The 21,344-nt window shown below is 52.9% G+C and overlaps 1 protein-coding gene and 1 long non-coding RNA gene across 2 annotated transcripts in view; both read left to right on the top strand.

The window, feature by feature from the left end:
* The window catches only part of NTSR1 (neurotensin receptor 1), a 48,395-nt gene extending 45,553 nt beyond the window's left edge, over window positions 1-2,842 (top strand). Inside the window, exon 4 of the mRNA XM_081555719.1 lies at window positions 430-2,842. Within this exon, the coding sequence (XP_081411845.1) occupies window positions 430-679 (250 nt within the window). The 3' untranslated portion in view covers window positions 680-2,842. The remainder of the gene's footprint in view (window positions 1-429) is intronic.
* Window positions 2,843-12,241: 9,399 nt separating this feature from the next.
* On the top strand, window positions 12,242-15,739 carry LOC145532496 (uncharacterized). The gene is made up of 3 exons (XR_014073293.1): window positions 12,242-12,613; window positions 13,783-13,966; window positions 14,531-15,739. It is a non-coding gene; the product is annotated as an uncharacterized LOC145532496 (long non-coding RNA).
* Window positions 15,740-21,344: the final 5,605 nt, after the last annotated feature.

The raw sequence follows: 21,344 nt of genomic DNA, 5'->3' as shown, positions 1-21,344 counted from the left end.
CAGGGTTTCTGAGACTCAGGGCTGCCAGGTGAGGGAGTGAGGTCCCTGTGCATGGAGGCAAGCAAGTCGAGGTGAGGTACACAACTGTCTGAGCTGTGTGGAGGGGCTCCTACCTTGGCTATTCCATTGAGGCCAGGCCCCAGCTAAGCCTGGCAGCCCTGGGGGCACTGGGATCCTGCACAGGAAGGGCACACCACAGTGCAGCAGGGAGAAGTGGAGACTGTGGCCAAGGTGAGCTGCACACCCTGCCTTGGGAGGGCAGCCGCAGCTTAGCTCAGCAGCTCAGCTGACTGGTGCTGGGCAGGAGTGTATATAGAACAACCTCTCAAGAGAAACCAGAGTCTTAGAGGTTATTATGAAATATCCCCACATTGGCCAGGGCCACCCTGTGTGTCTGGGCCCACTGACCTGAGCGTCCTCTCCCCCTAGGTTCCTCTACGACTTCTACCACTACTTCTACATGCTGACCAACGCCCTCTTCTACGTCAGCTCCACCATCAATCCCATCCTCTACAACCTCGTCTCCGCCAACTTCCGCCAGATCTTCCTGTCCACCCTGGCTTGTCTCTGTCCCCTGGGGGGACGCAGCAGGAGGGGGCCAGCCTTCTCAAGGAAGGCCAACAGCGTGTCCAGCAACCATACCTTCTCCAGCAACATCACCCGGGAGACAATGTACTAGTGCCGGGAAGCCTCGGAGGGAGCTGGTAGGGGACCAGGATGGGGTCACTCAGCCTCCACCCTCATCCACCCAGCACCTGGGAGCTGGAGGGAGTCATCCCAGGGCCTGCTGCCTGGCATCCAAGGTCCAGGACCTGGCATCCATATCCCAGAGGCCCCACTTCTTTTCAGCTTCTCCTCTCTCACCACCACCCCCCTCTCCTCTTTGAAAGCAAGAGAGATTGCTCTCCTCCCAGATCCAAAAATGGCCTTTAATGAGGAGAAATTCGTGTCGGGTGATAGGCAGTCGTCTTTGTTCTCAAACTAATGGATGTTTAGGGAGAAAAAAATGAAAGGGACAGATCAAGGCAGGCTGTTGGGCAGCCCAGTTGACATTGGAGGGCAGTGACCCCAAGAGCTGGCTCTGAGAAAAGCCCGGCCGGCAGGACCACCACTGACCTGGTGCTGCCAAGGGCCTCTGTCACACCTCCGGTCAGCTGAAGACCAAGTCAGCCCCTTGTGCATTAGGCATTCGACATCCCCTCCAAGGTGGTGTCACAGGAAGCTATGATGCCACCAGAGGGCTGCGGTGAGCCTGCCATCGCCCAGCCCTGGGCCTCCCCCTCCTCGCCTGTCCTCCCCTGGCCAAGGCGGCAAAGCCCTGCAGGGACACCTTGGGCAGCTCGGCCTTCCAGTTCTCCATCCTGGCTCTGCAGAAGCAAGGCCAGGGCCGAGGGGTCCTGGTGGCCCAGGCCAGGACAGGGATATCCCCACACACCCTCATTTCTGCTGTCCAGCTGAGCTCCTGGAGCCTGGTTCCAAGCTGCTTTAGGGTGGACACCCAAAGTGGAGGAGGGTCGGCCAGGTCTCCAAGAGATGCCAGCCCTGGGGCCACAGGTGAGGAGGCGGAGCCACGGGTACAAACAGCCTGCTGGCTGGCAGCCAGGCAGAGACCGAGACTCGTCCGTCATGCAGGAAGACAGGCCTGGCTCCAGCTCAGATGCCCAGGATGGCAGGCGCCTCCTTGGTCTCTGGGAGCCGGTCCCAGACAGGATGGCCCGGCCCCAGGAAGGTGCCCTGAGCCAGAGGAAGGCGGCCCTGGGGAAGCTGCTCTGGACCAGCTGGACTAGGAGTGACCAAGAGATCAGAAGTGAAACATAGACCTTTTAAAGCAAGTCCTCCCTGGGCCTGGAACACATCGGCTCAGAAGGGAGACAGTCAGACCGATGGTCAGATGGGCAGACAACCACATGGGTGGCACTGACTCAGGATCTGAGAGCTTCTCCTGGTCTGGTCTCAGCCTGCATCCACAGAAATGGCGAGTCAGATGCTGCAGTGTCCACAGGATGTCAGATCTGGGCTCTGCTATGGATTGGGGGTCACTTGACCCTCTCAAATCCTCTCCCAAGCTGTTCAGCAAGAACCAGTGCAGAAGAGTCAGCCCACAGCTGGTCCCCATGCCAGGCAGCCGTACTGTGACACAGTGGCCATCAGCACAGAGGACAAGGCCAGCCCAGAGCTCCCACATGGGAGACTGTTCTAGACAGGGGTGGGGGAGCCCCCTGCCCTGCTCACCGAGTGGGCATTGGAGTTCAGCAAAGACTGAGTATGGTCCCAGGTGCTGGCTTCAGGCGGAGGATCTGGACTTTTTCTGACAGACCCTAGACACTGCTGACCTCCCTGGACCGTGGGCACACTGCAATTCCCCGAGCCCCGGTTTCCCTGTCTGAGGAGTGGGCATGGTGACTCCACCCACTTGGCCAGAGCTAGATGTGACGGCTCTGGAGGACCAAGCCTGGACGATGGAAGGATGATTCCCTGAAGTAGGGGCGGAGAGGACGTGGAATGAGATGAGACGCCTGTCATCCAGCCCCTCCTAGGGGCACACAGGCAGGGCCTGTCACTGAGCTCCAAGTGCACCTTACTGTCTGCCCACTTCACATCAGTCGGGACCCGGGTCCATGCCCTGTCAGACACCCTCCTGAACCACCCCAACTCCTGGTCAGTTCACCATGGAATGCCAGAGACCAGTGATGGCGAAACCCCATGGTGTGCACTGCCCCAACCGCCCTAATGTCCTGCAGGGACTGGGACACCCCCTCAATAAAGAAGTAAAGGAGCCTGTGGGCCCGTGATGCACCCCTACATGGGAGAGGGGCCCCATGGGCCTGCCAGCAGCCATTTACTCACTCATCAGACAGTGATTGTGTCAGCGACAGCCTTCTGCTGGCCCTTTTACCGAAAAATGTGCTTTGGTCCTGTTTCCCAGAGCTGGGGGCTAGGGGCCAGAACACCCAGCTCAGGTCCCGCCTGCCCCCAGAGCTTTCAGCAGCAGCCTGTGAGGGGCCCCTCCTGAGCACGAGGTCCCATGGGGCCTGAGTGTGGAGACCTGGGTCCACATTGGCTGTGCAGCGACACCTGCCACCTAGTGTCCTGATCTGGGGTCTGGGCACAGGCGAGGCCCACCCAAGGGGGTGTGGGGCCCTGTGACTGTTTGATCCCAGTCTCCAAGGCCCCTCTAACCAGCCTGGCTCCTCCCTGGAGGCCAGCAGGTGGGGGTCAGGCCAGGGAGGGGTACTCACCTGTCCTTGGACACAGCCAGAGCCATCCGCCAACAGAAGGGCTCCTGCAGCAGGGTGTCCCCTCCTGCCCTCTCCTCCTCCCCTGCTTTGCCTTTATCTCACAGCAGCAGCAGAGTCCCTGGGGACCCCAACCTGGGGGGCGGGGGCAAACATGGAAAGCATCTTTCCAGATTGCCAGCCTCTGTTCTTCCCTTCTGTCTCCTCAGCCAGCAGTCTTCCCCACACTCCCCTTCATTCATTCATTCACTTGCCAGTTGCCCCTCTGAGCCTGGCTTCCTCAAAGCCTCCCCATCCTAATGGACACGGGGCTGAGATGTGAGCTTCAAGTCCTCTGTGCTTATGAGCCATCCGCCCCATCAGCAAGGAAGTCTCAGGATGCCTACTCTCACTGACAAGCTCCAGTAGGTATGCTGACATTTTACAAGAATAGCCAAAGGAATAAAACTCTAACAGTGGAATTTCAGGCCAGTCATGAGGAGAGAAATTTAGGGTCAGTGGCAGCAGTCCCAAACCCTCAATGCCACTGTCCCACAAAGCCAGAGCTCTGGTCAAGCCCCTCCCTGCCTCCTGCAGGTTTTCTGAGCTGTGTCCCTCTTCCAGCACAGGGAAGGGGGAGGAATCCACTCTCCTACAGGAAGGCACCTCTGGCCACATCGCTGTCGCTAGGCAACAGGAGGAGGGCCTGGGAGAAAATTCCATACATTTTGAAATACATTTGAAGAAAGAAAAAAGCATCCAGTGGCTGGCTGCCAGAGCACAGGGGAAGCTCTTCCCCACCCCCCTGACTCCTCCCCACCCTCTTCCTCCTCCCACCCTCTCCCTTCTCCCATCCTCTCCCTCCTCCCACACGCCCCCAACCGCTTCCCACAATTATGATTTGAATTCCAATTTCTATCAGAACACCATGGAAACCATGTCCAGGATGAATTGATGAAGGAGAGAATGGGAGAAGGGGAAGGCGGGGAGTTGGTCAGGGAAAGAGGAGAGGCAGAGTGAGGGGCTGGGAAGGGACTGCACTCCACCTGGGAGGGTCCCTCACCACACATGTGCACCCCCACCATGCACATGCATGTGCTCGCACATGCACCCAGCCAGCACCAGCCTCCACCTCCTGGGCTTCATTCTTCGGCTGAGGTTGCCTGTTCTCAGCCTGTGGTCTGGCTCTGGCCAGGGGTAGGGGCCAGCACCTGGACGCTGCCTTCCTGACCACCTGGGCCCCTCAGTCCCACCTCCCCTCCCCTCTTTGGAGTGAAGAGAGACACGGGGGCCCTCATTCTGCTCTCAGCACCCTCAGGGATCCCCAGCAAAGCTACAAAGAAACTTCGAGGGAGCTGCCTGCCACAGCCAAGGATGCTCCTGGTGGGGGTGGGGGTGGGGGTGGGAGTGTGCGGGCAGCTGCATTGGGTCCAGCTGGGCCGTGACTCTAGATGTCCCCGACCCTACCTTCCTTCACTCCTCAAGGAACGTGAGCTCAGCTCTCTGGGGAGAGAAGTGGACCCTGGATGGAGTAGGAGGGAGGGCTGCAGAGGGCATCTGAACCTGGTCCCCACCTGGAGCCCTCCGCGCTCCATCTAGCTTGCTGTGTACACATTAACTTTCAAGATGCAAAACCTTTATCTTTTATTATAAAAGGGATTCACTTTTTCATGAAAAATTGAAATAATATGAAAAAATACGAAGTATAGAGTGAAGTCTCAGCTTTGTCCCACTTGGAGGTGACCACGGCCGGCAGATGGGTGAGAACACCGCCCAGGGTGCCACCATGTGCTACCACACAAACACATTGGTGCTTGAAGAGAACACACACCACCATGCACAAGACACACACACATGCACTTACATACACACATGCAAACATATCCACATGCATGCCCTCACATATACATATATACACATACAGGCACACACATGCGTATACATATACACATGCAAACATGCATATGCACACCCTCACATAGCACACATATACAGACATACGTGCACACACACACATGCAAACATATGCATGCCCTCACATATACATGTACATGCACACATAGACACATGCACATACATGCTGTGCTCATACGCATATACTCATATGCACACATACCTGCACATCACACATACACATGTGTACACTCACACATATATACACATGTGCATATATTCACTCATGCCAACATATATGCATGCACACAATCTCATGCACACATACATAGACATGCACATACATACTGTGCATGCATGGAGGTACTCATGCACACATACTTGCACATGCATGCACACATGTGCACACCCACATATATACATGCGCATACATATGTGCATGCAAGTATACACTCATGCACACCCTCATACACACATATACACATACATGCACACATCCTCACACGTGCACACTTGCACATAAATACACGTATATACATGTGCATGTGTGCATCCATGCAAACATATATGCATGCTCATACACACATGTGTATAATGCACATGTGTACATATGCATGCACATACATGCACACATGACTGCAGCCATGTCAGTGCACACAGCACTCCCTCTTTCTTTTCTATTTAATCTATTTAAAAAAATTTTTTTAACTTTTTATTTTATATTGGAGTATAGCTAATTAACAGTGTTGTGATATTTCAGGTGCATAGCAAAAGGACTTTGCCATACATATACATGTATCCATTCTCCCCCAAACTCCCCTCCCATTCAGGCTGTCACATAACATTGAGCAGGGTTTCCTGTGCTATATAGCAGGTCCTTGTTGGTTATCAATTTTCTTTTCTTTTTTATTAAATTTATTTATTTTTAATTTAAGGATAATTGCCTTACAGTATTGCATTGGTTTCTACCAAGCATCAACATGAATCAGTCATAGGTTTACCCATGTCCCCTCCCACTTGAACATCCTTCTCACCTCCCTCTCCATCCCACCCCTCTAGGTTGTTACCTCTTGGCTTTTTAGATACAAAGTTAAAATAAATTTATGACACTCAGATGTTTCCAAAAGCAACCCTCCATTGCAGGTAAAAAGTCCCCAAGAGTTCAAGCAGAGGACATGCTGTGTCTCAACAGAGTTCAACTGACCCCTTGGGGGCCCAGAGATGGGATGCCCCTTCAGGGGTGACCTGGGGGGCTGGGATGGGAGGCCAGGAGAGAGCTGGGCCAGCAAGGTGGCAAGCACTGCAGGCTGTCCATCCTCATCAGTCACTTCTCTCGGCCCACATTACCCTTCATCACTGATGCCGCCTCCCGGCAGCCAGACTCCTCTGAGCAGCCTGGCCATCTGTCTACATTAGAAAGGGGCACTCCTGCAGGGCTGGGGGGGCAGCACCGTGACTCCTGCCTGATGGCCTAGACCCCTGACCCTAGGTGACCCCTGGGCCGAAGAGGCCCAGTGCCACCCACACAGACCCCCCACAACTGACAATGGTCCCCACAGCCCAGATGTCAGTCTGCACCTGTTTCCATCACTCAGCACATTTAATAAGCACCGACTGTGTGCACCCAGCCCAGAGGGAGCTGCTGGTCAGGGGTTCAGGGTGGAGGCTGGCTTGGCCTCAGCCCAGGCCCCTCCTGTGCAGCCCCAACACCACCAACAGGTTGTCTCTCTGGTCCTCCAACCCCCTGCTTTAGGACTCCAGGAGGGGGCCTGGGACGCAGCACTTACCCAGCATTCCTGGGGCCTGCCTGGCATGGACTAGCCACTGCTGAATGTCCCAGTAGGGCCAGGAGATGTCCCCTCATTGGCCCTAGTTTACTGGTGGGGGAGGGGACTGGGGTCCCCCAGACCCCATCAGGTATGAGAATCCAGTCTCAGTGTATAAGGGGGTGAATTTTAAGGCCCGCTCTCCACCCTGGGGTCCCTGGGATTGTGAGTCCCCTTCCCTACCCCAACCCTAGCCAGAGAAACCTGGCCTCAGCCTTCGGGGCCCCAAGAAGCCAGAGAGGTAGATTCTCCCATGGCAAGATGGCATCTGTGACCAGGAGGGTGACCACAAAGGATCCTGAACACTCCCACCCACCTTTAGGGATCCCAGCCTGGCCTAGGACGCCCCGCTCCTACTGCTCACTTGCTGCTAAAACTTGCCGGCACTCCCCACCCCAAACACTCCCCTTCTGAGCAGCAGACTGTCTGCTGACCCCATGTGCCCCACTTCCCCTCAAGTCCATCCTAGGCCCATTCATGACCACAGAATCTCCCGTACTCCCTGTGGGTTCACCCCAGCCGCACCCGGAGGAAAGAACTGTCAGCACAGCCATTTCACAGGCGCCGAGGCTGCAGAGTGGCTGAGCGGAGCAGGAGGGGGTGGGGGGTGAGGGTGGGGCCAGAATGAGAGGGGGAGGGTGGACGTGGTCTGGCTAGAGAAGCGGCAGGCTGGGGCCAGAGTCAGGACCTCTGGTGCCTTGAGCACCCCCGTGGACTCAGCATGGCCCATGGGTGCTGCAGAGGGCCAGCCGGACACCTCCCTTCTGGCCCCTATGTGGGTGAATAGCCACTGAAAAAGAACACAGAAATTCCCTACTGCAAACAGGGAAAAAGTGCCCCCACTCCTTCTTCAAGTGTTTATTTTAGAAAGCTTGGTATCATGCTTCCCTTTGAGAGGAACAAGCCTCTCTTGAAAAGCGGAATAAGCCTCTTGCCAGCTCCCAGCCCAGCCTGTGCTCCTCGGGGGCTTAGAGCCATCTCTGTCTCGGATGCAGTCATGAAGTACAATGGCGCCCCTCTCCCAGCCCCTGCAGAGGCAGGAGCCCGGCCCCAAAATACCTCCTGCGATAAAGACGTGAGAGGTGTCTTTTTCCTTTGGAAAAAGCCAATTAGTTAACAAAGACGGTCACCCCCATTACCAAGCAGATTTAGGATGAACTGTATGTGACAAGGGGCTTCCCTGGTGGCTCAGAGGTTAAAGCGTCTGCCTGCAATGCGGGAGACCCGAGCTGGATCCCTGGGTCGGGAAGATCCCCTGGAGAAGGAAATGGCAACCCACTCCAGTATTCTTGCCTAGGTGGCACAGTGGTAAAGAATCCAATGCAGGAGACACAGGAGAAGTGAGTTTCATCCCTAGATGGGGAAGATGCCCTGGAGAAGGAAGTGGCAACCCATTTCAGTATTCTTGCCTGGGAAACCCCATGAACAGAGGAGTCTACATGGACAGACTACAGTCCATGGGGTTGCAAAAGAGTCAGACGTGACTTTTTAAAACACACCTTTTTCATACATGTATGAACAATTTTTCTAATTGGTAATACATGCATACCGTGCAGCAGGAAAGAGGTGCAAAGCTGGTGAAGAGACACCACGTCATGGCCCCTCCCTCCTTCCCCTCTGGGTCTCCCTGGAGGCAGCCCCCACAGGGACATGAGTGACCGACTGGCCTTTCTGTGAGCACCCAGCCCTCCACCTCTCTCTGCAGCTCAGGCCCTTCCACGACAGGCTTGCTCCCTGGAGCCAGGTCCCACTTGGAGGCACTTGGCAGGTGTGGTTAAGGTAGGGAGAGCCTCCTGGACTCCCAAGTGGGTCCAGCGTGGCCGCAGGAGCCCCACCTGGATGAACAAGCATTGGCTTCTTCCCAGAGCCTCCCACGTGGAGCCCAGCAGGCAACCCTGTGATTTTAGCCTGTAGGACCAAGCAGAGGGACCATCTGCCCTGCAGAACACGGGGTGGTAAATGATGCTGTTTGGTGCTGCCATGTCATGGTCATTTGTTGTGGCTGCCAGGGAATCAGGGAATTGACACACAGCTTGCTGTGTGCTTCACTACAGCTTCTGCAAACCCACGTTCTTTTCCGTTTCTTTGCTGTTATAGAAACTTTTGCAATGTGTCCCTCCACCCTGTGTGGTAAGCCTGCTGTGCAGGTCAACCCGCTTGTGAGCCCTGAGTTAACCATCTCCTGTGAGCCTGCAGGGGCTGCATCTACACAAGGCCACCAGCCACTGATGGGGAGCTGACTCAGCCACCCAGGACTCTCCCCAGAGGGACTGCTGCCTGATTCTGGGTGCTGTGCTGCTGTCACCTGCTTCGTCCTGAGCTAGTAGCATCCTGAGTCTGGATTGGGGGCCACAAGGGAGGTGGGACAGTGTCTCTGACTCCCTGTCTGCAGGAAGGGGACATCTCTGAGCTCCCAGACCAGCAAGGCCCTGCTCTCCACAGCACTCCCGAGGATGATGGCTGGAGGGCAGGGCAGGCCTGGGTCAGCACAGTCAGCAGTGAGGGGGCAGCGGGAGAAGACGTGGCCATGCACACACACTCTTGCTAGTTCCAGGACGCAGCTGGACAAAAGGGTGCCAGGTATCTTTAGGGGTGATCCCAGAGCAGGTCGGGGGGAAGTGAGCACATCTGTGGGTCCTGGGGGCTCCACCAAGGACCCCTCAGAGATGGTGCTGGAATGCCAATAGGCCCTATCTAGGGGTGGGAGAGCGGGGGCTCGCACCAAGGCCCCCAGCAGCAGCAAAATCTGCTCCAGCTGTTAGCATCCACAGGTGTACAGAGCAAGTCTGGGGCAGGACAGCTGCACATCTGGGGCATTCCTCACTCAGACACCCAAGCAGAGGGACCCAGTTCACCCCTGGCCTCTCCAGGTAGGAGCAAGCCTGGCCCACCACAGGCACTCAGCAAATATTTGCCAAATGAGGCAAATCTATATAGGCTGAAATGGAACCTATTTACGTTCAATGGTTGTGTTAAAAATAAAGTGAAGGGCCAGCAGCAGACAGAGTGGGCTTCCATTTGGGCTTTTTTTTTTTTTAACTAGGGGAATTACAGATCGAAAACCAAGCTTCTGGGCAGAGGGCATGGGTGGCTTCTCCACACAGACTTTTGTAGCCAGAATGTTCTTTACCATGTAATGATTACTTGTTTTTGTTTTTATAATAATCATCTTCATCAGCATAGAAACACTATTTATATTCTCCAGTTCTTTATGATGAAAAATGTCAAACATATAGAAAGGCTGAGAGAGTGTACAGTGGGCACCTGGATGCACACCAGCTGGCTTCAACAATCGTGAATAAAAAAATTCTGCATTTTCTTTTAAGTCTGCTGAGAGGTCAGAGATCAGGACACAGCAGGATGGAAAGCTGGGCCTGAGGGGGACATAAGTGCTGGGAGGGGATGGGGGACAGGGAGGTGCTGATGCAGTGGGAGGGGAATGGGGGTGGGACAGGTTGACTGAAAGCCCCCAGCATCCCAGCCTGAGGACCAGATGAGGAGGCAAGAGAGAGGGGCAGCTCCACGTCCACTGCAGCCACCCCTAGGTCTGGGGGGCTTCCCTTCGTGGCCGCTTCTCTGGGGAAGCTCCCGACCAGGAAACGGAGGCACCTCCCCCACAGCCCCCAGTGGGGCCTCAGGGAAGGTTGCATCTGTTGAGGACTTTGTGAGTCAGTTGTGATGTGTCAGGTTCTTGGGAAAACATGACAAGTGCTGAAATCTCCCCCAGAGGAGTCACAGTATCGCTGCTCACTGTCTCAGGCTGGGCAGTCTTATGTGCCAGGAATTTCAAGAACTGAGAGGATCCACAGTGCAGCAGAGAACCAAGGCCATGGGGGCAGCTGGCCAGGGATAGGCTTCTTCCTTGAGCCCCCCTCCGCCTGGTACACCCTGGGCATTGGGCTTCTGTGTCCAGGCTCAGACCATGGGGACCTCACCTTCCCCCAGCCTTCCCAGGATGACACATCCAGCAGCTTCCCTAAGGCCTCAGAAGACAGCAACATCCGCCTTTCTCCTCCAGCTCCATTACCGGAAAGTAGATTCTCCTTAATTACTTGGAGAATTCAGACAAAGGCAAAGCCCAACTTTCCACATCCCTGGCGAGGATAGTCATCACAGCGAGCGGGGCTGGGCCAGATGGGCTCCAGTGCCCAACAGGCAGGAAGCAGCCCATGTTGCTGTGGAGGGAACAGGCACACAGCCCTCTACTCTGCCTCGGACCAGGGGGACCGCTGTCCACTTCTCAGACCCTGAGCCTCAGATGGAGGAACCTAAGGGTCTGTAATGGGGCACGGCCTGGCGTGGACAGACCGACGCCAGGAGATGCTGGGCTCTGAGCCCGTCATTTTCCTCCATCCCAGGAAGGCCTGACACCGCCATCTGTTCTGACTTAACCAGCTCTCCACGAACAGCCTCCCTGCCTCAGCCTCACACAAACCTGAGATCAAGGAGGGCGTGTGTGAGTGCCCTTGACAAGGAAGGGCAGGGGCCCTGGGACCCAGTTACAGAACTGGAGTCCTGGTGATGGGGGATTCTCAGAAGAGAGCTGCATAGGGATCCTTCCTAGAAGTACCTCAGCCCTCCCACCCACCCCCCAAGGGATGGCCTTCCCACCTGCTGAGGCTGATCCAGCTGGTGGCAATCAGTGTGACCCCCCCCCCTTCCCAGCACAGGGGCCTGGACTGGAAGGACAGAGGTGGAGAGCAGCGGACCCCACCTGCTTCAGCACCCCTGCTCCCTGTCAGTTTTGGGAGCCCTGACAACTGAGCCAGCTAGAGTCCCTTCTGCTGCCCCCCAACACACAAATGAAGGAGAAGATGCAGGATGGAAGAAAGGCCTCCAGCCAGGGATGGGCGTGAGCTCTCTCATGGAGAGTTTTCAAAGCCTCAATGCTGTCTTTGAGAACGTATGTGGAAACCTGCCCACTGAGGCCATCCCAGCCATCCTGCATCGCACCTCCTTGGATGTGCCAGGAGCTGCCCTGGCTGATGCTGGCAGGAACTGAGTGCCCAGATGTAGGCAGGAGTCCTAACCAGGACCCCAGATGAGGCAGGTAACGTGGGGCTGTTTGAGGACAGCCCCCACCTTACACTCCATCCCAGGACCGCCCACACTCACGGCCAGGACTGTCCTGGCTCCAGGCGGGTGGAGGCTGCCCAGGATCACAGAATGGGTTCTGCTGCTGCCAGGAGCCCTGGGGAGCCCAGGCTGAGGCTCGGGGGTCCTCCCCTTCCTGTATAAGATGGAGGGACAGGTAGGTCTTCATGACCTCATTTCTCCAAACAATGTTGGAAGATTCCGGAAGCACCAGGACCTATCCCTACATGAGTTCCCAGAATCCCAGAGTGGCCCCCACCCCAACAGGTCCCCCACCCCATCTCTGGGGCTATATGGCCCTTTCAGAGATCTTCCAGTGCTCCTGGGAGACCCTTGGGGACCCCATGAGATCCTCCGAGGGGTCAGCCCTGACAGTCCTCTCATTTCCTCCCTGCCTTCCCCCCGCCACATGCTGATCGCCTCCATCTATGAAATGGAAATCATTTTCTTTTGCAAAGCATATTTGGAGGATTAGTTTAATCAGAAAGGCTTGCTCTGAAGTACTAGAAAGGCCAGGATTTGGGAATCGATCATGTATGAAATTACACAATGCTGTTTTTTAAAATGAAACAAAGCCTACTGCTGGTAGGTTTCCTTCACATATCTTTTTCCCCCTTCCATCTCTCTATATTTTTAAATTTCAAATAATTTCAAACTCAAGTTGCATGACTCATCTAAGAGTGTTTTGCCCAACCCCACCCTCACCTCCAGACCCACAAGGTTGCTGTGTCTGCCCGCGTTTGCTTTTCAGCTCTGTCTCTCTAAGGATCCTCTCCTGGACTGTCTGAGAATCACTGCCTTCATGGACTTGAATTATTTAATAAAAGTAAAAAGCAAGTTCAGACAGCACAGCAGGTACAGAGGGGAGGGTCACGTGGTGACGGCCTCTCCAGGTGACATCTGGCTGAGCACTGCATTCTCACAGCTGTCTGGGACACTGCTGGGCCAGATCCTCCTTGGATTCCTCCTGTTACCCCCCGTACTCCCTGAAGCCTCTGTCTCAGGGTTTCCTCCTAGGTTTTCCAGGTCCCTATGGCCTGTTAGTGTGCGTGTGCCTGCTAAGTCAGTTCAGTTGTGGCTGACTCTTTGCAATCCCATGGACTGTAGCCCACCAGGCTCCTCTGTCCCTGAGATTCTCCAGGCAAGAATACTAGAGTGGGTTGCCATGCCCTCCTCCAGGAGATCTTCCCGACCCAAGGCTCGAACCCGCATCTCTTACGTCTCCTGTATTGGCAAGTGTGTTCATTACCACTCGTGCCACCTGGGAAGACCTGTGGTCTGTTAGTGTCCCCCAAAAATTCACGTGTTGAAACCCTAACCGGCAAGATGATATGTTAGGAGGTACGGCTTTGAGGGGTGGTGATGTCATGAGGATGGAGCCCCACAATGGCATTAGTGCCTTTGTAAAACAGACCCCAGAGTACTCCCTCACCCCCTCCACCTCTCAAGGACTCCAGGAGAAGATTCTTGTGTACAGCTAGAAAGAGGCCTCACCAGGACCCACCTGTGCTGGCCCCCTGATCTCACGCCCCCAGGCTCCAGGGTTGTGAGAAATAAACATCAGTTGTGGATAAGACCCCAAGAGTGTAGGCTCCATTACCGCAGTCTGAGCTAAGCAACGAGGTGATCGTGAGAACCTTAAATCTGCTGACATCTTTATTTTGTGATTTTTCAATGTCGCACACATTATCAACAATGGTAGACTTGTGGCAGATGCTCCTTCCTGACACACCCCCCCCATTTCCTTTGGTCAGAGTGTCACTTTCCATCTTGTGTGGGATGCCTTTGAACTTTCAAGATCACAGTGAAGCCTGGAGACCGTCCGCCCACCCCTGCTGCCGTTCACCACGTCCCATCAAGTATCTGATATAGGACTTTTGCCTTCTGCTGCATGACACGGTCATGACTTCCTCTTTGGTCAACAGTGATTTTAACCAGGTAATGTTAATCCACAACACCTAAAGGTTGTAATGATGGAGACATTATTTTCCGAGAAGCCTGGTGTTGTGTTGGGCCCAGGACAGGGATGCAAGTCCGTTGCTACCTGCCACCAACCACCTGCGCCCACTCTCCCCTCAGGGGTCACATCTGGCTTGTGCACCCCACATGGCCTCCTTCTGGAAGCTGTTGTGCCCAGGGAGGCCCTGACCCTGGCAGCACTTGGCCCCCACGCTTGAAGAACACGCAGGCTGGTTGGGCTCCAGTTTAGCACCCGTATCCTTGTGAACATCGATGGTCGGAGGTGACCGTCACTCTGGCTCTGAGTCTCTAGGGGCCAGGCCTGTTCCTCTTCTTAAACTCCTGTATTTTGTTCTTGTCCCTGGGTCCCGAGATGTCACCAGGAGAGGCCTTTTTCATCAGTCCTGCCAGGTATCCATGAGCCCAGTGGTCACCTCTTTGTTGCCCTGCATTGTGTCCATATTTGAGCTGCAGTTCATACCCATCTGGGGCACCTGCTCACGACCTGACCCTCAAAGCCCATGTCCTCCCTTCTCAAAGTAGACAGAAACCAGGCCAAGGCCCAGATGCTGCGGAACCCAGATCCATAAAAAGTGTGGAGCAGAAGGGATCTTAATACAGAGTGACTTTTATTGCTGTTGAAAGAATTGCTCCTTTACAAAGACAACATTAGCCATTCTTCACGTTGACCCAAAGAATCACTTCCTTCTGCTGTTTGTGCACAAGGAAACAGAGCTGGCCTCTGGAAACCGAATTAATGGGGAAAGATTTCATCTTTCTAAACACATTCCAGCCTGGCCAGTGCCACTGAAACTGACTTGAGAGCCGAAATGACTGTTCGGGCCGGCGCAGCCTCCGCAGCATCTCACGATCGTCACATCACCATCCTGCAGCAAGTCTGAAGTCATAATTGTCCCTGGGCTCCAGCAGATACAAGCAGATGAGAATAACTGTGGAAAATGATGCTTGACTCACCATCAGCCATGGGAAACCCTCATTTAAAAGAAGAGAACAGAGTGTGAGGGGATCAGGAGTGCCTCTGGGGGGCAGACAGAGTGCTGGAGTGGCTCTGAGTCATCTTGGGAACAGGGGTCTTCACAGCTGACTTCAGTGAAAGGCCAGCCTCTGGAGATCAAGATCTGCTCCCTGCCCACCCTCCCGGGGTGGGGCCACATAACGGGAAAAGCTGAGAATGAAGCCTGTTGTCAGCGGTCACACCCAGCTCTGTTTTCCCTTCTGCACCTGGCAGGCCTCCTCCCCACAACTCGAAACCCGCAGCCCTCAGCCATGATCCCCTCCCCAAGAAGACACTTCTCAAAGGGGTCCCTGGGACCACAGGAGGAAGGGGGAGGGGAAGGGAAAATGAGTGCTGTCCCAGGGTCCCCACCCTCGGAGAGGTAAGAGGTGGGGGTGGGTGCTCTGGCATCACAGGAACAGAGCGCAGAGCCTGGCCCCTCACCTGGAATGTCCAGCCCATCTCGTTTCCCCACCACAAAGGGGAGAGTGACAGCCACTGCCCGGGAAGCCCTCCCTCCACTTCCTGTCTGCTCAGTCCCTGCTGTCACAGGTGAGGCGACCAGTTCTCACAGCTGCAACACACCAGCCGGACAAAGACTGTCCCAGCAGGGCTGGGCTCCAGTGACAGCTGGCTGTGACCCAAGGCTGTGACAGGCACACATCCCACGACAGGCAGGAAGTGTGCGGTCACTTCCCCCAAGAGACCAGAAAATAAAGACGGCAAGAAGAAGCTCATTTCATTCCCCACTTTGCTGGAAGGAACAAGGGAGGCAGTCGGGGGGCATCTCCCACCAAGGTCCCCTCCGAGACCTCTGGACGGGGAGCTGTGCGTACGTGCATGTGTGTGCATGCATATGCATGTGGAGGCAGAAACTGCACTGCTGACAAGTCCCAGGTGAGGCCAAGGCTGCTGGCCGGAGGCCAATCGAGCAGCCCAGGTCCATCAGAACTTGCACTCCCTTCCACAGGCCCAGGGACTCGAGGAGCACACATGGGCAGGCTTCCAGGTGACTTTTCCTGGCACAAACATGCTGAGAATCCGTCCCTCGAGAAGGATAGATTGCACCCTTCCTGGGGCCCTCGGCCCCTACAGTACCAGGGCCCGGCAGCCTGGGCCTGGCTCCCCTTGTCTGTCCTCAGTCCCTCTACACATCCTAATGAGCCCCCCATGGTACCAGGGCCACCCTGTCCCTCACTCTACAGTCACTTCAGTTGGAGGCCAATGGAACACCATGCACCTGGCAGCTGCAGACTGGAAGATGATTCAGTCAAAGGCAGCCGGATTGTCAGATAAAATATGGGATGCCTGGTTAACCTTGAACTTTATATAAACAGCGGATAATTTTGGGGTATAAGTCTATCCTATGCAATGTTTGGGGCATATGTACACTGCAAAGTTATTCATTGTTTATCTGAAATTCAGATTTGACTGAGCGCCCTCTGTTCTTACAAGTTGAATCTGGCAAACCCCCCACCAAAAGATGCCAACCTCCCGGTCAGGAGTGACCAGCAACTGAGCCTTGGGCCCCGTAGGTGGCCTGTGACAGTACAAGGGAAAGGTGCTGATCATGGAGGCTGGCCCAGCAGGCAGGACAGCCATCCCCAGGGTCATCACAGTGATTCCTTGTGTCCCCGGTCTGAGGAATTGGACTTCCTTTTCAAAGCACCTTAACTGGCATCCTTGGGTGGGCCAGGTCCCAGGGAACAGGAAACGCCTTTAGCCCAGGTTTGGGTCTAAACAGTGAGTGAGAAGCGCCCCCTAGAGGCGTGACGTGGGGATGCAGGAGCCTCCCCTTGCAGGCTCTTCAGCCCAGGGACCAGAGTGACAGCTGTCCTCCAGGTCCAGATTTCAAGATGAAGCCGGAGGACTGCCGTGGTTGAGCAGACTGATGTGGGCAAGCAGGACCCCCAGCAACCCCCCAGCTCCTCCTCCCAGGTCTCGGCCTGGGGACCAGAGGGAGGCCCCTGGGGTGGCAACCTGGGACCTGAGAGTTGAAGTCCAGGCAGGAGAGAGACAGGCAACGGTGGGGGGCATTTGTGGCCCCTGGTGCTGGAGGGGAGGTGAGGGCACAGGAGGACGAGAACAGGCCTGCCTGGTGAGCTAGGAGGAAGGGGTCACAGGAGGGCAGCTTCTGGAGCTCAGGTCCTGTCCTTGACTAGGGAACTGTGGCAAGGTTGCTGATGGTGGATAAATGGAAAGGTAGGTAGATTGTAGCTTTATTTCTTTTCAAAGTTTGCTTTTAATACAAAGTACCTTTTGCTCTTTATCCATTCTCTGTGGATTCTATTCCTTTTTCTTGGGGCTTACTTCCACAAGGCTTCCTCCTCATCACACACATGTGCACACACACTCACTCACACCCTCACCAGGCGCTTTATGTCAGCTTCCCCTTTCCCCACAAGCCTCTCCCAGAGCTTCCTCCCTCAGCCATCTGCAGCCCCCCAGGGTGTGCCCACATACCTCCCACCTTACACAGGAAGGGCAGGGAAGCCACGTAGCTGCTCACACACACGGGGGGGAACGCCTTTAGTTTCACACCTGTCACGTGACTCTACTTGCTCTCTCACTGTCAAATGGGGAGGAAGCTCAACATCATTTTCCCTTAATTAATTTTTACTGAAGTATAGTTAATGTACAATGTTATATGTTATAGGTGTACAATACGTGCTTAATCACTCAGTCATGTCTGACTTTTTGTGACCCTATGAACAGGAGCCCACCAGGCTCCTCTGTTCAAGGGATTCTCCAGGCAAGAATACTGGAGTGGGCTGCCACTTCCTTCTTCAAGGTGTACAATATAGTTGTTTACAATTTTTAAAGTTTATACTCCATGTATAGTTTTTATAAAATATTGGCTATATTCCCTGTGTTGAATAATGTGTTTGTGTAACTTATTTTATACATAGTGGTTGGTCCCTCTTAATCCCCTGCCCCTGTATTGCCTCTTCCCATTTCTTTTTCCCCACTGGTAACTGCTAGTTTATTCTCTATATCTGCATCTGCTTCTTTTTTGTTACATTCACTAGTCTGTTTCATTTTTTAGATTCCACATATAAGTGATAACATGCAGTGTATCTTTCTCTGTCTGACTTTCTTTCACTAGGCATAATATCCTCCAGGTCCATCCATGTGGCTGCAAATGGCAAAATTTCATTATTTTTATGGTTAAGTAGTATACCATTATATATATATATATATATATATATACATACATATATATACACACACACATATATATATACACACCAGTTCAGTCAGTTCAGTTCAGTCACTCAGTCGTGTCTGACTCTTTGCGACCACACGGACTGCACTACGCCAGGCTTCCCTGTCCATCACCAACTCCCGGAGCTTGCTCAAACTCATGTCCATCAAGTTGCTGATGCCATCCAACCACCTTATCCTCTTATCCCCTTCTCCTCCTGCCTTCGATATTTCCCAGCATCAGGGTCTTTTCCAGTTAGTTGGCTCTTCACCTCAGGTGGCCAAAGTTTTGGAGTTTCAGCTTCAGCATCAGTCCTTCCAATGAATATTCAGGACTGATTTCCTTTAGAATGGACTGGTTTGATCTCCTTGCAGTCCAAGGGCCTCTCAAGAGTCTTCTCCAACACCACAGTTAAAAAGCATCAATTCTTCGGTTCTCAGCTTTCTTTATAGTCCAACTCTCACATCCATACATGACTGCTGGAAAAACCATAGCTTTGACTAGATGAACCTTTGTTGGCAAAGTAATGTCTCTGCTTTTTAATATGCTGTCTAGGTTGGTCATAACTTTTCTTCCAAGGAGCAAGCGTTTTTTAATTTCATGGCCGCAGTCACCATCTGCAGTGATTTTGGAGCCCCCCACAAATAAAGTCTGTCACTGTTTCCGTTGTTTTCCCCATCTATATGACATGAAGTGATGGGACCAGATGCCATGATCTTAGTTTTCTGAATGTTGAGTTTTAAGCCAACTTTTTCACTCTCCTCTTTCACGTTCATCAAGAGGCTCTTTAGCTATTCTTTGCTTTCTGCCATAAGGGTGGTGTCATCTGCATATCTGAGGTTATTGATATTTCTCCCGGCAATCTTGATTCCAGCTAGTGCTTCATCCAGCACAGCGTTTCTCATGATGTACTCTCAGTTCAGTTCAGTCGCTCAGTCGTGTCCGACTCTCTGCGACCCCATGAATTGCAGCACCCCAGGCCTCTCTGTCCATCACCAGCTCCCGGAGTCTACCCAAACCCATGTTCATCGAGTCGGTGATGCCATCCAACCATCTCATCCTCTGTCGTCCTCTTCTCCTCCCGCTCCCAATCCTACCCAGCATTAGGGTCTTTTCCAATGAGTCAACCCTTTGCATGAGGTGGCCAAAGTATTGGAGCTTCAGCTTCAACATCAGACCTTCCAATGAACACCCAGGATTGATCTCTTTTAGGATGGATTGATTGGATCTCCTTGCAGTCCAAGGGACTCTCAAGAGTCTTCTCCAACACCACAGTTCAAAAGCATCAATTCTGCGGCGCTCAGCTTTCTTCACCATCCAACTCTCACATCCATACATGACCACTGGAAAAACCATAGCCTTGACTAGACGGACTTTTGTTGGCAAAGTAATGTCTCTGCTTTTAAACATGCTATCTAGGTTGGCCATAACCTTCCTTCCAAGGAGTAAGCGTCTTTTAATTTCATGGCTGCAGTCACCATCAGCAGTGATTCTGGAGCCCAAAAAAGTAAAGTCTGACACTGTTTCCACTGTTTCCCCATCTATTTCCCATGGAGTGATGGGACCAGATGCCATGATCTTAGTTTTCTGAACGTTGAGCTTTAAGCCAACTTTTTCACTCTCCTCCTTCACCTTCATCAAGAGGCTCTTTAGTTCTTCTTCACTTTCTGCCATAAGGGTGGTGTCATCCGCATATCTGAGGTTATTGATATTTCTCCCAGCAATCTTGATTCCAGCTTGTGTTTCTTCCAGCCCAGCGTTTCTCATGATGCACTCTACATAGAAGTTAAATGAGCAGGGTGACAATATACAGCCTTGACGTACTCCTTTTCCTATTTGGAACCAGTCTGTTGTTCCATGTCCAGTTCTAACTGTTGCTTCCTGACCGGCATACAGGTTTCTCAAGAGACAGGTCAGATGGTCTGGTATTCCCATCTCTTTCAGAATTTTCCACAGTTTATTGTGATCCACACAGTCAAAGGCTTTGGCATAGCCAACAAAGCAGAAGTAGATGTTTTTCTGGAACTCTCTTGCTTTTTCGATGATCCAGTGGATGTTGGCAATTTGATCTCTGGTTTCTCTGCCTTTTCTAAATCCAGCTTGAACATCTGGAAGTTCATGGTTCATGTACTGTTGAAGCCTTGCTTGGAGAATTTTGAGCATTACTTTGCTAGCGTGTGAGATGGGTGCAATTGTGTGGTAGTTTGAGCATTCTTTGGCATTGCCTTTCTTTGAGACTGGAATGAAAACTGATCTTTTCCAGTCCTGTGGACACTGCTGAGTTTTCCAAATTTGCTGGCATATTGAGTGCAGCACTTTCATGGCATCATCTTTTAGGATTTGAAATAGCTCAGCTGGCATTTCATCACCTCCACTAGCTTTGTTCGTAGTGATGCTTCCTAAGGCCCACTTGACTTCACATTCCAGGATGTCTGGCTCTAGGTGAGTGATCACACCATCATGATTATCTGGGTCATGAAGATCTTTTTTGTACAGTTCTTCTGTGTATTCTTGCCACCTCTTGGTAATAGCTTCTGCTTCTGTTAGGTCCCTACCATTTCTGTCCTTTACTGTTGCCCATCTCTGCATGAAATGTTCCCTTTGTATCTCTAATTTTCTTGAAGAGATCTCTAGTCTTTCCCATTCTATTGTTTTCCTGTTTCTTTGCATTGATCACTGAGGAAGGCTTTCTTATCTCTCCTTGCTATTCTTTGGAACTCTGCATTCAAACGGGTATATTTTTCCTTTTCTCCTTTGCCTTTTGCTTCTCTTCTTTTCACAGCTATTTGCAAGGCCTCCTCAGACAATCACTTTGCCTTTTTGTGTTTCTTTTTCTTGGGAATGGTCTTGATCCCTGCCTCTTATAGAATGTCATGAACCTCCGTCCATAGTTCCTCAGGCACTCTATCAGATCTAATCCCTTGAATCTATTTCTCACTTCCACTGTATAATTGCATGGGATTTGATTTAGGTCATACCTGAATGGTGTAGTGGTTTTCCCTACTTTCTTCAATTTAAGTCTAAATTTGGCAATAAGGAGTTCATGATCTGATCCGCAGTCAGCTCCCAGTCTTGTTTTTGCTAACTGTGTAGAGCTTCTCCATCTTTGGCTGCAAAGACTATAATTAATCTGATTT

The sequence above is a fragment of the Giraffa tippelskirchi genome, chromosome 13, assembly GCF_054371585.1.
Source record: "Giraffa tippelskirchi isolate mGirTip1 chromosome 13, T2T-mGirTip1v1.2.pri, whole genome shotgun sequence".
NCBI classification, from domain to species: domain Eukaryota; kingdom Metazoa; phylum Chordata; class Mammalia; order Artiodactyla; family Giraffidae; genus Giraffa; species Giraffa tippelskirchi.
Note: the sequence above shows the minus strand (reverse complement) of the source record. Positions and strands in the feature narration are given on the sequence as shown.